General features: G+C 39.9%; 1 protein-coding gene across 1 annotated transcript in view; it reads left to right on the forward strand.

The window, feature by feature from the left end:
• The first annotated feature begins 11,465 nt into the window (after window positions 1-11,465).
• LOC116081731 (aldo-keto reductase family 1 member C15) overlaps window positions 11,466-14,904 on the forward strand; it is a 64,226-nt gene continuing 60,787 nt past the window's right edge. Inside the window, exon 1 of the mRNA XM_031358377.1 lies at window positions 11,466-11,603. Within this exon, the coding sequence (XP_031214237.1) occupies window positions 11,569-11,603 (35 nt within the window). The 5' untranslated portion in view covers window positions 11,466-11,568. The remainder of the gene's footprint in view (window positions 11,604-14,904) is intronic.

Below are 14,904 nucleotides of genomic sequence, written 5' to 3' on the forward strand. Positions count from 1 at the left end.
TTAATATTACCAACATATCCTAAGCGATTGAAATCCAAAAATATGAGGAATTAGAAATTTGTTGGTTGCTATGCAATGGTCTCTCTAATTTGGTAATTTGAGAAATAGGCCCAATATTGTACAATCTATATATACTTTCAGCTTGTTTGTGACAGTGTCTGGCTGTGTACAAGGGTCTTGAAATCTTGCTTCTCCTATCTCAGCCTCTCTATTAGTAGTATTGTTTATTTCATGTTTTTATACTATACTATGGTTTTCAGAACAGCTTATATATTTCAAAAGTATTTATATATCCAAGGGAGACATAGACAGTTAACTTGGGAGGTGGCTTGTAGGAAAGAGAACAACAAAGAGTGAGACTGAATGCTTTGCTTGACATTTGTAGCTCTTGTATCAAGTTTGAGGAAGAGGACTTTATAAGTTACTCTTTCTCTGAGATGAATGTTTTTCCAAATTATCACAGCCAATGAACCAGATTCTTACCTACACCTAAGGTCTGTGTTACCCTCCAAGCATAACCATTGTTCATTGAAACAGTTGGTGAATGACTTTATGGATAGACCATCTTAATACACACACCATTTCTTAAATGAATGTAACCTGTTCTCTGTGGCCTGAGAATAAAATCACTCACTTAAGTCAAATAGCTTTGACCATAGCAGGAAGTCTGTATCCAAAAATCGTGCTTACAATTCATTTCTTGGCACAGTCGACCTGTCAACTCTCAGCTTAGCTACGATGGAGGTAAAATCCTTTGGTGATTTGAGGGTCATTGAAGTACAGCCTTATTACAATGAAATCATGTCAAAAAATTGTTCTTATTTTGGGCTTGTACCATAGTAAGAGCCAAGATTTTAAACTCTACTAAATACAAAACAAACAAACAAACAAAAAGACTTTATATATTTATGTTCATTTAAGAAAATACTAGTAGTGATGTATTATTTTGAAATATACAGTTAATATGTTTGGAGTTATTTAAAATTTATATTGAGAAAAATATATGTATTTTCAGTATTGCTGTAGATAAGCATCTACATAAGACTGTTAAATTGATTGTTGTTTTATATCAAACAACTTTTATAGTACTTATTTTTATTGTTATACTATTTTATGAATTTTAAGGAATATGACAAAAAAGATATTTTAGGTATTGAAGAGCGGGTCTCTGGGAGGAGTTGTGGTACAAAAGGGAAACAAGAATGTGATTTAATTCTATTTACTTAAAATATATTTTTAAATGTTATCAAATTCAGATAAATTGAAATCATGTATCTTTTCTGATCATAATGCAATAAAAGTTGAAAAAAAAAAGACTAAATGGCCAATAGCTAGTGGAGAGCACACAGCTCAGATGGCTTACATTTCCCTATGGGAAAAGGATGTGAGCTTGTGTGGATAGGCCCTAAATAATGTATTCGTTCAATAAACATTTATTGAGGCTCACTAGAACAAAGACTTAGGGGAAAGTGAACAAGAGAATTCACATGAAAGGATTGAAGTGGGGCATGGAACACTGACTGTCTTGCCTGACATTAATAAATTTATTTCTACCTATCAAAAAAGTATCAATAAAGTGACTGCTAATGACATTTGGCTGTACTCATAGATTAGTGACATGTTCAGCCACCATCAGAGAAGCTTCTTCCTGCAGCAGATGGGAACAAATCCAGAGGCCCACAGCCAGATAATGTGCAAAGAGTGAGACCTTGGAACACTCAACTCTAAACAGGACATCTTCATCAAATCTCTCACCCAGGGTTCTGGAAACCCCGAGGAAGAGGAAGTGGAAAGAGTTTAAGAACCAGATGTGATGGAGGACAGCAAGAAAATAAGGTCCTCCACATCAACATGATGAAAGCCCATAAGGCCGAGGGATGGAGGCAGCCTGCACAGGGTCTCCATGAATCTGCACCAAATGGGGCCTAAGTACAAAAGAAGTAGACACATGAGCTCATCCCTAACCCAGAAGTTGTCTCCAATTGATAACCATGGGCAAATGAAAATTCAGTTTCTTTCAAGGGAGTCATACTGGAGAAACAAACAACTCTCAATGGTAGGCTGCACTCAGCAGTCGATGGTCAACAGAAAATGAACTCAACAGCATCTTTGGAGGTTTGATGTCTTGCAATATTATGTCAGGACTTCTTTTCTTAAAATTTTAGCTCATTATTTTTTAATTTTTACTTCATTTATATATTTTTTCTTCTCTCCTTTAACCATACAGGTCTTCTGTGTATATATTATGACTTCCAGGTAAGCGTTTTTTTGGGATTCCTGGGTGTGCAAACAAGTGAGTGTCTGTTTCTTGTACCCCCTCTTGGGCTCTTTTCCTTCTCTTTCTTTTATCTAATTCTGGTGCTAGTCTTTGTTTACTTATATTATATTCACTTAGAAGCCTGTTTGTTTCTAATAAGAGACAGAAAGGGGGTGGATCCAGATGGGAAAGAAGAAGGTGCTATGTAGAGTTCTGGGAGGAAAAAAGACACCAATAATCTTACTCAGGATGTCACAGTACTGACCCACCAGGCAAGCTTTTCCCATTCATTCAATGGTGGCATCACTGTCGTAGAGTGACTAACTGCTCTGACTGCAGTTGAGGCCTGCTTTAGTAGAGGGAATTCCACACTTAGTCTTATAATCTTGGCTAAAAGCCCAAGAATGGGCATATCAAATACCTCAAAGAGGAAGCTGCTGTTGTTATTTTACTGAATGGTCATGCTATTAAGATGCCCTTTAAATAAGTCCATAAACCTTAGCTTTGTTCAGCCTCAGTTAAGATAAGGTTTTTTATGAAGTGGCTCACTGTCAATGCAGAGAGGTAGATGGGCCCCAGATGCTGAGAATAAGAGATGGAATGTTTAGGCTAAACTGGGCAGTTTAGGACCACGGAGTGTAGCCCCTTCTAGTGCTATGAAGGCTAGCCAGCAAGGAAAAAGGTGTTTTTGCTCATTTGAGATTGATTTTCCTATGGGTTTCAAAGCATACAGTGTCTTCAACAACATCTTACAATGTAGTTCCAGTTGACACCTAAGGGACATGGCAATAATCTGTGTTGTTTTGGGACCTCTGGGTCCCTTTGGGGAACAGCTCATAGTGAGGTGTCCCCTGCCATGTACTGCAATTTTAATTTAATAACTCATATCTTCTGGGAGCAGCATTACTCATCCATGCAGGCTGATTCCACTTTTTTTAAAAGCCGTATTTTGAAATTAACTTACGAACCAGTGGCTTTCCATGAGGGTTTAGCACACTTCCTTAGTTTTGGGTAACTCACCCACTCCCCCTTCATCCCATTGAACTTCTTCCTACTTAATTTTTTACCCACCAGCATACTCTGTGCTTTTCTGTCCTATCACTTGTTTCATAATATTTCTTTAATTTATGGTTCTCAATCCTTTCTAATGCTGTGATCCTTTAATACAGTTCCTCATGTTGAGGTAACCCACAACCATAAAATTATTTTTGTTGCTACTTCATAACTGTCATTTTGCTACTGTTATGACTTTCAGTGTAAATATTTCTGAAGGTAGACATTTGCCAAAGGGGTCATGAACCACTGGTTGGAGCTGTTGCTCCAGCTATATGTTTTAATTGGATTATGAGGGAGTGGGTTTCAACATAAATTTTCATATACCCTTCCTTCAGATTACCACTCCTACTCTCCCCTTGACTCCTCCATGCCTTGTTACCTCTCCTCTCTTAAGCCTTTTCCCCCCATAATTTCATCTCTTTGCTTTGATTTAGCTCTGCTTGACTATTCCTTCCTTAATGTGTTCCTTCCTTAATGTGTTCACATTTGTTTGGCTAGCTCATTCTTTCTATTCTTTCCATTTTCCTTTCTGATTTGCATATAGATATTGAAGTTTCTGGATGACAGTAGATATTGTGGATATACTGTCAATACAAGATTTAATTTTATTTGCCTAAAAAGTAGTTTTTGTTCTTATGTATTGTTAGCTAGACTTCAGAAATTTAAAATACACACACACACACACACACACACACACACACACACACACACGCACGCACGCACGCACACACACACCTGCTTATTTACCAGGAAGGGAGCCAGCTTTCTTCAGAGCAGGGCTTAGTTTGCCCACTGTGTGCTTTGCACCTAGGATGGATACAATTGTCTCTTGAGGACTGAGCAGCAAACAAACAAACAAACAAACCCAAAAGACCACAAGATCTGTAGTTGATCCCAGTGAGGAGTCAGAAGAACCATTAACCCAAATCAATGATCCACAGAATTGTGACCAGAGAATGCTTTGTAGGATAGCATATTCCTAGAGGTGTAGAACAGTGTCTGGCTCTCTGGACCTCTATGGTATTCCTGCATAGGATTTTTTATTATTTGTGCTTTCTTAAACTGTGCTGTTTATACCACGGAATACTCACTAATCACATAGCAGGCAAAACACGAGAAAATAGGCAATTGTCTTAGCATGTGTTTTATCTAACACATCTGCTTTTGCAGTAGTCTGAGTAAGCAATGTAACCTTAGAGAAAGGTCTGTTGGCATGTGTGAAATTCTACTTGAGCTGTGGATTTGACCACACTGTGTATAGAACTGGTCCCTAAAGAATGAGGGCATCTTCTAAGGGCCCAGGGGCTCTAGAGTGAGCACTAGTTCAGAACCACACAAGCTAACACTGGTTAGAGTAGAAGTAGCAGAGAGATATGAAAACAAGAACTTTAAGAGTCAGAAATAGAGAGAAAGAGAGAGAGAGAGAGAGAGAGAGAGAGAGAGAGAGAGAGAGAGAGAGAGAGAGAGAGAGAGAGAGAGAAAGAAAGAGCACAGCTCCAAGTTAGATACAACGAGGGGCATGGCCACTGAAAATACGTTTGCCTCATCTTCCATGTATGGATGCAAAATACAGATCTCACCATAATGGGCACAATAAACAGCTTATTCTTGAGTAATATATAAGTAAACATGGCCAGGGAAGAGAGACTCAGTTGCCCAGAATAACATGTTTCAGTGTGGAAGCAGCTTCATGATGTTTATAGTGATGGAAAAGTACAAAGTCATAAATTAAGGCATTTTCCCAGTACAATAGTAGGACTATCAGACAAGTTATATTAGCAATCAAAGTAGAGAAATCTCTTCCCTAGGTTTCTGAAGCTATGTGATGATTTTCTTAGCTTTTTTTTCCCACTGAATCAGGTGGCTTATTAATACAGTCTAATTTATTTTGCTTGATCATTGAAAGGGTATTAGATCAGACACAGGTGGACAATGAAAGGTTATTAAAGGAACTAAAGATAGTCCAAGATAATTTGGCTCTGGCTCAAGCATCCCAACTTGGAACAATCAAGAAGTTTTAACCAGCTGGTCAGCATTTTTGTCTTTGACATAGCGATGGCTTTTCTCTCACGAATGTTAGTTTATCCTTGCATCACCAGGGAAGGCATAATTCAGGCTCCCTGTCAGGGTGCAGTGGTTTGAATATTCTTGGCCCAGGGAGCATCACTCTTAGGAGGTGTGGCCTTGTTAAGGGACGTGTATCACTGTGGATGTGGGCTTTAAGATCCTCATTCTAGTTGCCTGGAAGCCAGTATTCTCCTGTTTGCCTTGAGAATGAGATGTAGAACTCTCGGCTCCTCCAGTGCCATGGATGCCACCATGCTTCCAGCCATGATGATGATGGACTGAACCTCAAAACCTGTAAGCCAGCCTCAATTAAATGTTCTTTATGAGAGTTGCCTTGGCCATGGTGTCTCTTCACAGCAATGAAAACCCTAACTAAGACAATGGGGTTTCTTAAATGAAAACAGGGAGATAGATCATTCCTGATCCACCCTGGGGTGACCTCAGGCTAATGTTCAAAGTCTTCGCTCTCTAGTCTATTAGTTTCTGCCTCCTCTCCCACTTTTCTTTTGTCAGAATATGTCCAGAGGACAAAGATTCTCTTAAAACCCTGTATGATGATAGATCTGTGTTCTCTGTGTTTGAAATCAAATCAAATCATGGAGGATCAGGAAGACACATTTCAGTCATACGTTCAGTCCCAGAAGGAAGGAGAACGGTTCATGGAACCTGGAAAGGAGGTAAGGGTTAGAAAGACTCACTATAGAGTCTAAAATAAAACAACGATGAAATCCTGGGTCATAAACAACACTAACATGTTACTTCCCATATATATATACACATACATATATGCCTTTCTCTTTTGTTCCCAACATAGGAGACTCAGAACAAGGCAGTGTATACTTCTTTGTGATGTTAAGAGCACAGCTCAGTTTCCATCATGCTAGATTCTCATGGTGTTACCAGCCACAGTATTAGAGACACCTTGCTCTGTGCTTGAGAATTTGTCAGTCTTTAGGAACTCCAAACTTCAACCCAATTCCTACGGAAGGGAGAACTTCTTTAGGACAGGCAGAATGTGGTTCAAAGTCAAACAATAAATAACAGAACAAACCATACAGGGATAGAGAGGTGCCAGCAGTCAGCCCAAGACCAACCATGTCAGCTTCAAAGTGTTTACTTGCTGGGGAAGGACCTAGAGTCTCAAATATGGTAGGTAAATATTCTACCATGAAGACACGACCAGTCTTGAATGTTTGCTCAGAGCTAACCCATATTCCAAACAGTGGGAACAATGATTTCCTGAAGTGGTGTTTGAGTCATCATCAAAGAAAGCCAGTCTGTGGCAGTCCTGCTCTATGGAGGCTCACACTAAGACTTGGAAGTCTTATGGGAAGACATTCCCATCTTGTCTTTGCTAATTGTGGAAGCCTCTTCCTTGAACTCTCTGGAAATACAAGCTCAGAATTCGGGTATAGCTCAGTTGCAGAGTGCTTGCCTAGCAAGAGTTCAACTTCTGCACTGGAAAAAGTATATAAGAAAAAGTTAAGTACAGCAGACAGTCCTGCATCTTTCTTTTTTTACCAATACTGTGTCCTCCACACAGAGTTACATGACAGTAAACATGTCAGCAAAAAAAAAAAAAAATGTTGACAGTTTCATTTTTCAGTCTATAACACCTCTGATGAAACCAGGTCCAATCTTACCCACCCACCAAGACAAGTGACACTTGAAATCAGTATTGCAAGTTCCAAAGGACAGTTGATTGAATTATAAGTGGTTTTCAGCACTCCATTTCTCCATGTTTACTTTTAAAGTAATGGATCTGTTTTTCCAAATAAAAAAATTCTTAGGCTATTATTCCATGATATACATATCTACCTATCTACTTATGTAACTGTCTGTCCATCTGTCCATCTGTCCATCCATCCATCCATCCATCCATCCATCCATCCATCCATCCATCCATCTATCCATGCATCTATCTATCTATCTATCTATCTATCTATCTATCTATCTATCTATCTACCAAAAATTATGCTGGTTTGATCAGTTTGTTTGTAATGGGAAAGCTCTCCTGCATTTTCTTTTTTGATACAGAAACAGTACTCACCTTAAAGAATTAAGAGATTGTTTATTCTGCAGCCAAATATGAGTGACTAGGGCCCAGGAACACAGATTCTGGTTACTCCAAATACCATGTTCTCACATAGTAACAGTTTCATAGTAACACAACAAATGAAAGTTATAAATCAAAGCAATTTTCCAATCTATTGGTGGGAGTTTTGGGTAAGTAGTTACAGCCAAGTGGGGACATCTCTGCTATAAGTATCAGATGCTGTTTATGCCACCCAGCCTTTGGGTTGGTGGAGGTTAGTGACCATTCATCATTTTCCCTCCTCCCCTCTACATTAGCTCTGAGCAAGCAACACTTTTCATTTTTTCAGAATGTCATATAGTGGATTTGTGATACACACACACACACACACACACACACACACACACACACACACACACACAGCCTTTTCAATGGACTTCTTCCACTTAGTCTAGTGCATTCAAAGTTCCCCCATGACAATTCGGGACTTGATAGATAATCTTTTAGTTCTGCATCATATATTATTGTTGTGTATACCATAGTTTATCTGTTCATTTACTTAAAGGTAGCTGCTTTAAAGTTTTGACAGTTATTAATGAAGCTGATTTAATACCCACAGGTAGGGGTTTAAAATATTTATCTTATTTTTAATTATGTGTATGTGTGTAGTTATGTGCACATGAGTGCAGACCCTGGTGGGGGCCAAAATTGTGTATTTGATGCCCCTGGAGCTAGAGTTACAGGTAATTGTGAGCCACCCTACATATATGCTGGGAACCAAATTGAGGTCTTATGGAAGAGTAATATGTTCTCTTAACCTCTGAGGCTTCTTTTGACATCCTTTGCATTTAGGTTTTGTGTGGACACTCATTTTTAATTCATTGGAAGTGTTGGCTGCTGGATTGAACAGAGCATGTTTGCTTTAGTAAGAAGGTAATAAAGTACCTTCTAAACTAGCTTATTGTTTTGCATTCTCATTAGCTACATCTTGGTACCTGGCATCCTTGTCATCAGCAGTTATTGGTGTCAGTGTTTTGGACTTGCACTGTTGACCATAATTAGAGAGGATAGACTCATATCTTATTTGATACAGGGTCTTACATGGCCCAGACTGGCTTTGTACTTACTATGTAGGTAAAATGCTTTAAACTCCTATTTTTCCTTGCCTTCAGCTTCTATGTGCTGGGATAACAACAACATACACACATATGTGATAGAATGTATATATACATATATGGTTTGTTCTCTCACTCTGATATTAATAGTTTCTTTTCACTTTGTTCCAGGTTGGTCTTTGAATTCATGGCAGCCCTCCAGCCTTAGTATTCCAAGTATTGAGATTAAAGATATGTGCTCATCGACAAGCTCAAACTATTAAAATTCTATTATAGGAACTTGAAGGCTACAAATAGTGGTATGAAAATTTCAATGTGATTATTACCACATATATAAATATATAGTGGATTATCATACATTAGGACACAGTTATTATGTATCAATGGAAAAGAAAACAGAATGCCTGAGATGTAGCTCAATTGGTAAATTGCCTGCCTAGCATGCATAAGCCCTGGGCTTGATCCCTAGAACCTCAGGTATGGTAGCACTTGCCTATAATCCCAGTACTCAGAGGCAGGAGGACCAGTCCAAGGTTCAAGGCTATCCTGTGCTAATGACAGCTTTCTAGGCCAGCCTGGAATTCATGAAATCCAAACTCAAATAAATAAAAATTTTAAAATGAAAATAAAAATAAAAGAGAAATATTATAAAAGGCAAAAGGCATGACAAACAAACCCTTGAAAGACTTGTTTTCCCTCTGCTAAATATTCATTTTTTCGTATTTTACTAGTTATGTATGCTCAATATATTCAATATTTTGTTAATTTTCCCTGTCTCTGGCCTCTGGATCCTTTCCACATACTAGTTCTTCTTTCTCTGGATTTACTGGGATTCAAGGAAGCAGAAATTGTCATATTTAAGAAGCCCAAGAATGCAGTCTTTATTTGATCAGTATCTTCTTTCTGGAAATTGTCCTGTGCATCTAATCCTTTGGAAAAATGAAGACAAGTAGTACCTGGGGTCAGAGGTCATTATAGCTGAGTTTCTAAATAAATATGAAACCCCTGCTGAGCATCTGTCAGTGAGCTGGAAATGGAAATGCAGACAGGATGTCTCTGATGCAGTAGTGGTTATCAACCATCTGTTGGCTCCTTATCTGCAGCTAGGCACTGAGATTAATATTTTAGTCATATGATTTTGATTAAAGGTTCTCAGGACACTAAGTTGACAGGTTACTACCAAACTACGTTTGCTTTGTGATGGAGTCATGACGGTTATTCTCCCTGGGAGATGAAGAAGCACTATATTTACCTGGGCTTATAGAAGTAGGCGGTGGAAGAATTGGGACATTAATTCAGACTATCTTTGAAACCCATGATTGCACTTAACCTCTGTGCTGAACTGCCCATCATCTACCTCCCCATGGACAAGAATGGGTCATGCTTCCCTTTTCTGCTCCTTCTTAACACACTGTTCAGTGGGCAGCTCCCACATTCGGAAGAACCCTTTACATTTTCTTTCTATACAAGGTCCAGGTCACCACCTCTTCATCTCTTACCTATTCTTCCCAGTACAATAGCCCAGTTACTACTATTGTTATTTTTAATAACTCACATACTCAGTGCTTAATTACGAAATGTGGTGGGATGAGTAACAGTATCTGATGATGGATTTAGCACTTGCTTTTGCTTTAATCTTCCCCACCCCTTGCCCTTTGTGTTAGCTGATTCACAGGCAGTTTCTTTATTACCATGAAATCTGGGGGTGGAACAATCTATTTCTAGTTGCCATTAGCATTTCTGTTTTGAAGACCTTTGCATGATAGGTATGGCACACTCAAAGCATCTCTTTGAGATTCAGGTAGAGTCTGTCAGAGGAATTTCCAAGCATAGTCTAAGAGGAAGAGAAGAGGATAGCTAAACTGATGCTTATTCCCCAATCCACTTTTGACTTTGGAATGCAGCCTGAGTCCTCTTCCTCTGTGGGAGGCATAAGCAGATGATTTATCAAGATGGTGGATACTACAAAAGATCAGTGGCAGGAAGGACATCACGTTCTAATTGAGTGTGAAAACAGATGGACCCCAGAGTCTAACTTGGCAGCCCTGAGTTAAGAGCCACCTCTCTGTCTAGTGAGCTCCTAGGTTTCACCTCTTTAAATTCTAGTTCTGAAGGTTTAGTGAGTTCTGCTTATTGTATTAGCTTTCTATTATGGTATAAAATCCTGAGAAAATGATCATAGAGGAGGAAAGTTTCCTTTGGCTTTAGACTGCAGAGATTTCAGGCCATGGTCAACCGTTCTTTCTCTATGCAAGTTTAAGCAAAACAAAAGGAAGATCGGGATGGTAGGAAAAAGGTGCTTACCTTATGCCCCCCTAGAAGGTGTGTGTGTTTGTGTGTGTGTGTGTGTGTGTGTGCTGGAAGCAACATATCCCTTTCAAAGCTAAGCTCCTAGTGACCTACTTCTATGCAGGATTTGTAAGTCCCCGACCCTCTCTCAGTGGTATTTACTTTGAGATGCCCACTGAGTGAGACACCAAGATGCAGATTGATGCAAAAGCAAGAGGTTTATTTTCTGGCATGACTTTCAATTAGCCCCTCAAGGCAAGTTACTAAGAAGGCAACCCTGGATGGCTATTACAAGCAGTTTTTGTACTTTTTAGGGGAACAGGTTATTAGCAAGGTTCAAACTTATTGGCTAAGCATATTGACCTTTAAATCTATTGACTAGCAAGCATGACACTCAACTTTCCAGATTGTCAGGTAACTATCAGTCAGTACATTCTGATAATTTTTTAACTCAAGAATGTTCTTGTGGGTGGAGAATGGAATTTGGCCTAGCCTTGACTTCAGGCAGGAGGGAGAAGCTGTAAGGAGGGTGTGGGACTGGAAAATCCCTTAGGCTCCCTCAGCTTCACCATTTAATAGTTCATTCAGTTATGAAATCATCAATGGCTGTGTCAGTCTGACAAACGCAGTTTAGGGAAGAAAGGGAGAGTTTATTTCAGCTTGCTCTTTAAGAAAATAATCTATCATGGCAGGGACTATGTGTAATCAAGGACAGTTCTAGCTGTGGTGGGAGGATCCTGAAGAAGTACATGACGTGGAGTCGGCAGCAAGGAAGCAGAGATCGGTAAATACTTGTTCCTCCCATTCTTTTCCTTCTTTCTTTCTTTCTTTCTTTCTTTCTTTCTTTCTTTCTTTCTTTCTTTCTTTCTTTCGTCACTCCATACGATGATATTGCCCGGATTCTTTTATCTCCTCATTAATGCTTTTTAGAAACATAATGTGGGGTGAGTAAAAAGGTAAATAAAAAAGAAAGGGAAGGCCATGACTGCTCCTAGGTATGGCGGAAGATAAGAGTTTATTATAGATATGTGAGAGAGCGTAGCCACAGGCAGACACATCTAGAAGAGTCCAGAGTAGTCATGGTAAGACTGAGCTGGGCCATGTGGGAAGAGGGATAGAAGGAAGGAGAAGGGAGAGAACCAAGTGCAGCCACCAGGAAATACAAAATGTCTGGATTATGAAGATGAGAGTCTCTTAAGGGAAGGGCAACTCAACCTCTGGGCTGGAGAGTTCAGGGTAGAGGACCCAGTGCAATCCTGAGCCTTTCTCAGGATGAGATTTTAAGCACAAAAATCACATTGTGTGCTGACATATTTTAGCTAACAGAAGTAGAACTACAGAAGCCTAAGAGCAAGGTTAGTACATTTAGATTTGATGGATTTGGTATTTATTTTTGTCAGGTGGTGCTGCCAACATGCTGAGTTCCAGTGCATGAGTGACTCTTCCATCATGGAATCAGTTGTGCTATTACTGGGGCCTATTAAGCTCTGGGGACCTGTTACATTCTCCACTGGTTCTATGGGCATCAGTCGTGAATTCATCTAGGGGCAAGATGTTATATAGTCTCCTTAGCACTAATAGTTTAATTGAATTTACTCTGTTTTACATATCTAAGTAGGCAGTTGAGCAATCAGTATCCTATAGGAAGGGCTAGGTGCTAAGGATTAATGGCCTAGCTATGGCTATAGGTAGAGTAACTAACCAAGAGAATCAGGAGAATAAAGGTTTGTACCACTTGTTAGATTCTTGACTTTTTTTCTTTCCTAAAGGTTATTTCTGACTATGGCTAAAAAATCTTCCCCACCCCACTCACTCTGACCCTAAAGAATCTTCTTTATCTACACAAGGTCATAAGATTGGAATTTGTGGGAAGGCTCAGATATGAACAAGGGCACAACTTTTCCAACTGTTTGATGAATAGCTCTCTGGGTCTGTTGCAGGACCTCTGAGCACTTTAGGAGGGGAGGGTTCATAAATTTTGCCTTCTCAACATCTTGACATGGTGTGTATCTGGTCCTTAGGAGGGCAACTTGTGGGAGGTTGGTCTAATATTCATTGGTCTCAAGGACATAGTTAGTTTACTTGTCTTTGTAGATTATAGGCAAAATGGAGTTTTCAATCAACATTTCGGACCAGATTTATGGAAACTTTGACCATGAAAGCTGAACCATTGTTGGACTCCATGGAGATAAACAACTAAAATTTGTTGTAATATCTGGACCCGAGTAACCTGGCAGTTTTAGTTGTTTCTAGATGGGTGGCCTGGTAGAGGTTGGTGACCATTTGTCTTCTGATAATGTCACGGAGTATGGGTCTCTCATCTGGCAAGAACCACTACTCATTTGGCTCTTCTGTGGCATCTTCCCATTTTGCCATTTTGATTTCTTCCTGTATAAGTTGGGATGTGGAATAATTCAAGATCAGGCAAGATAGCTACAATATGGAGAGGCCACACTGGTTCTAGGACTGTGTTCTGGGTGGGCCATGACAAATGTATACAGAGTATCCTGTATGCAGTGGTAGCTTTGCCTTTTGCCCTAGTGAGGTGCCTTTTTGCTGAAGTCACTTGGCTAAGGAACTAGGCCTTCACTGTCTTCTCCAAGGTGACATCTGTGAATTTGGAATACTTGATTTTGTCTTGAACAACACTGTTTCCATTAGGGGCCTGTTACAAAGTCCTCACAGACATATAGACAACTGAGTCTCCACCTTGATTCTAAACTCAATCCAGTTGACAGTGAAGCTTGACCATCACAAGGAGGTAGCGTGTTGATGAGATTAGTGTCTCCTGGATCTGTCCAATCACTTCTCAGAGTTGCTACCAGTGAGAGACCAAGCCTTCAATGCATGGAGTTTCATGCCCGAATTGTAACACCCAAGTAGCTTGACAAAGTCTCCTGGGGATTCTAGAGCACACCCCTTAGGTGCTGCACGCACTTGTCTACCCCAGTAGGTCTACAGTATCAGGGTTAAAACCTGATCATGGACAAGAGGCATTATGACTCCAAAGGGAGTTTGTCTCCTAGGGATTTCAGTCAGTTGTGGGCATCTCCTAACTCAAACATGTTCCAGATTGATCTCTGCTCAGTCTGTGGAGAGATCTGTGTGCTTTCTTTATTCAGACATAAAGGTGCCCTAAGAAATATTTTGTTATAGCTAACACTGAGATTGAACATTATTTCCTGGCCTTCACAGTGTTCCAATAATTCAATAGATTTCCTAGCTGTAATTAGCTGGGAATTTTTAATAAAAAGCTGTCTTACCAGACAGGGTGTCTCAAGAGTTAGAGACAGCAGTTAGGCACTTATTATCAGAGCAGTCTCACACAGAAAGAAAAACTATTTTACTGCCAGTGAGAAGCTAGAAGTTGTAGGGCTCCCAGAACTAATTATTTATGTTACAGCCAAGGAATGCTAGAATACGACCTTCAGCTACTTGCCTCAGACAGACCTTGAGAGTTTATCTTGGGGCTGCCAGGACAATCTAGCCCATGAAAAAAGACACCACTGCTCCTCTGCCTTGCACCTGGCTGTTTGATTTTACTGACCTTGATGTAGCCATCTCCTGCCTATGTGACTTCTGTAGTTTGCCCTGTTTTCTGTATACTATATAAACCTGATTTCTACTTTGTACAAATTACATTCAGTTACAGCACTCCCTTGTGTCTGTTTCGGTTTGTCATTTCTTCGCCAATGCCTTGTCTACTTGACTAGGACCCTGTTCCCCACACGGGTTGAGGAAGGCCCAGACTGGCCGGCCTGTGGCACTTAGGTAAGCTGGTACAACAGCCAGAGCTGTCCAGTTGAAACAGTGTGGGATGGTTAGTTACCTCTCAAGTCTAAGATGCAGGGTATATTAAACAAGATAGCTTATGTAAAGTGCTTAGCACTGTACTAGTGTCAGTGAGTGGCCATTATTATTGTAACTAGGTCAGGAATGGAGGGAAATCTCAAAGCACAAACAGTAAGCAGGGGTTAAGAACACTGTATCATGTATACAGCATAACTGTACTGGCTGGTTTTGTGTGTCAACTTGACACAGGCTGGAGTTATCACAGAAGGGAGATTCAGTTGGGGAAGTGCCTC

The sequence above is a fragment of the Mastomys coucha genome, unplaced genomic scaffold (genome assembly GCF_008632895.1).
Source record: "Mastomys coucha isolate ucsf_1 unplaced genomic scaffold, UCSF_Mcou_1 pScaffold7, whole genome shotgun sequence".
NCBI lineage: Eukaryota > Metazoa > Chordata > Mammalia > Rodentia > Muridae > Mastomys > Mastomys coucha.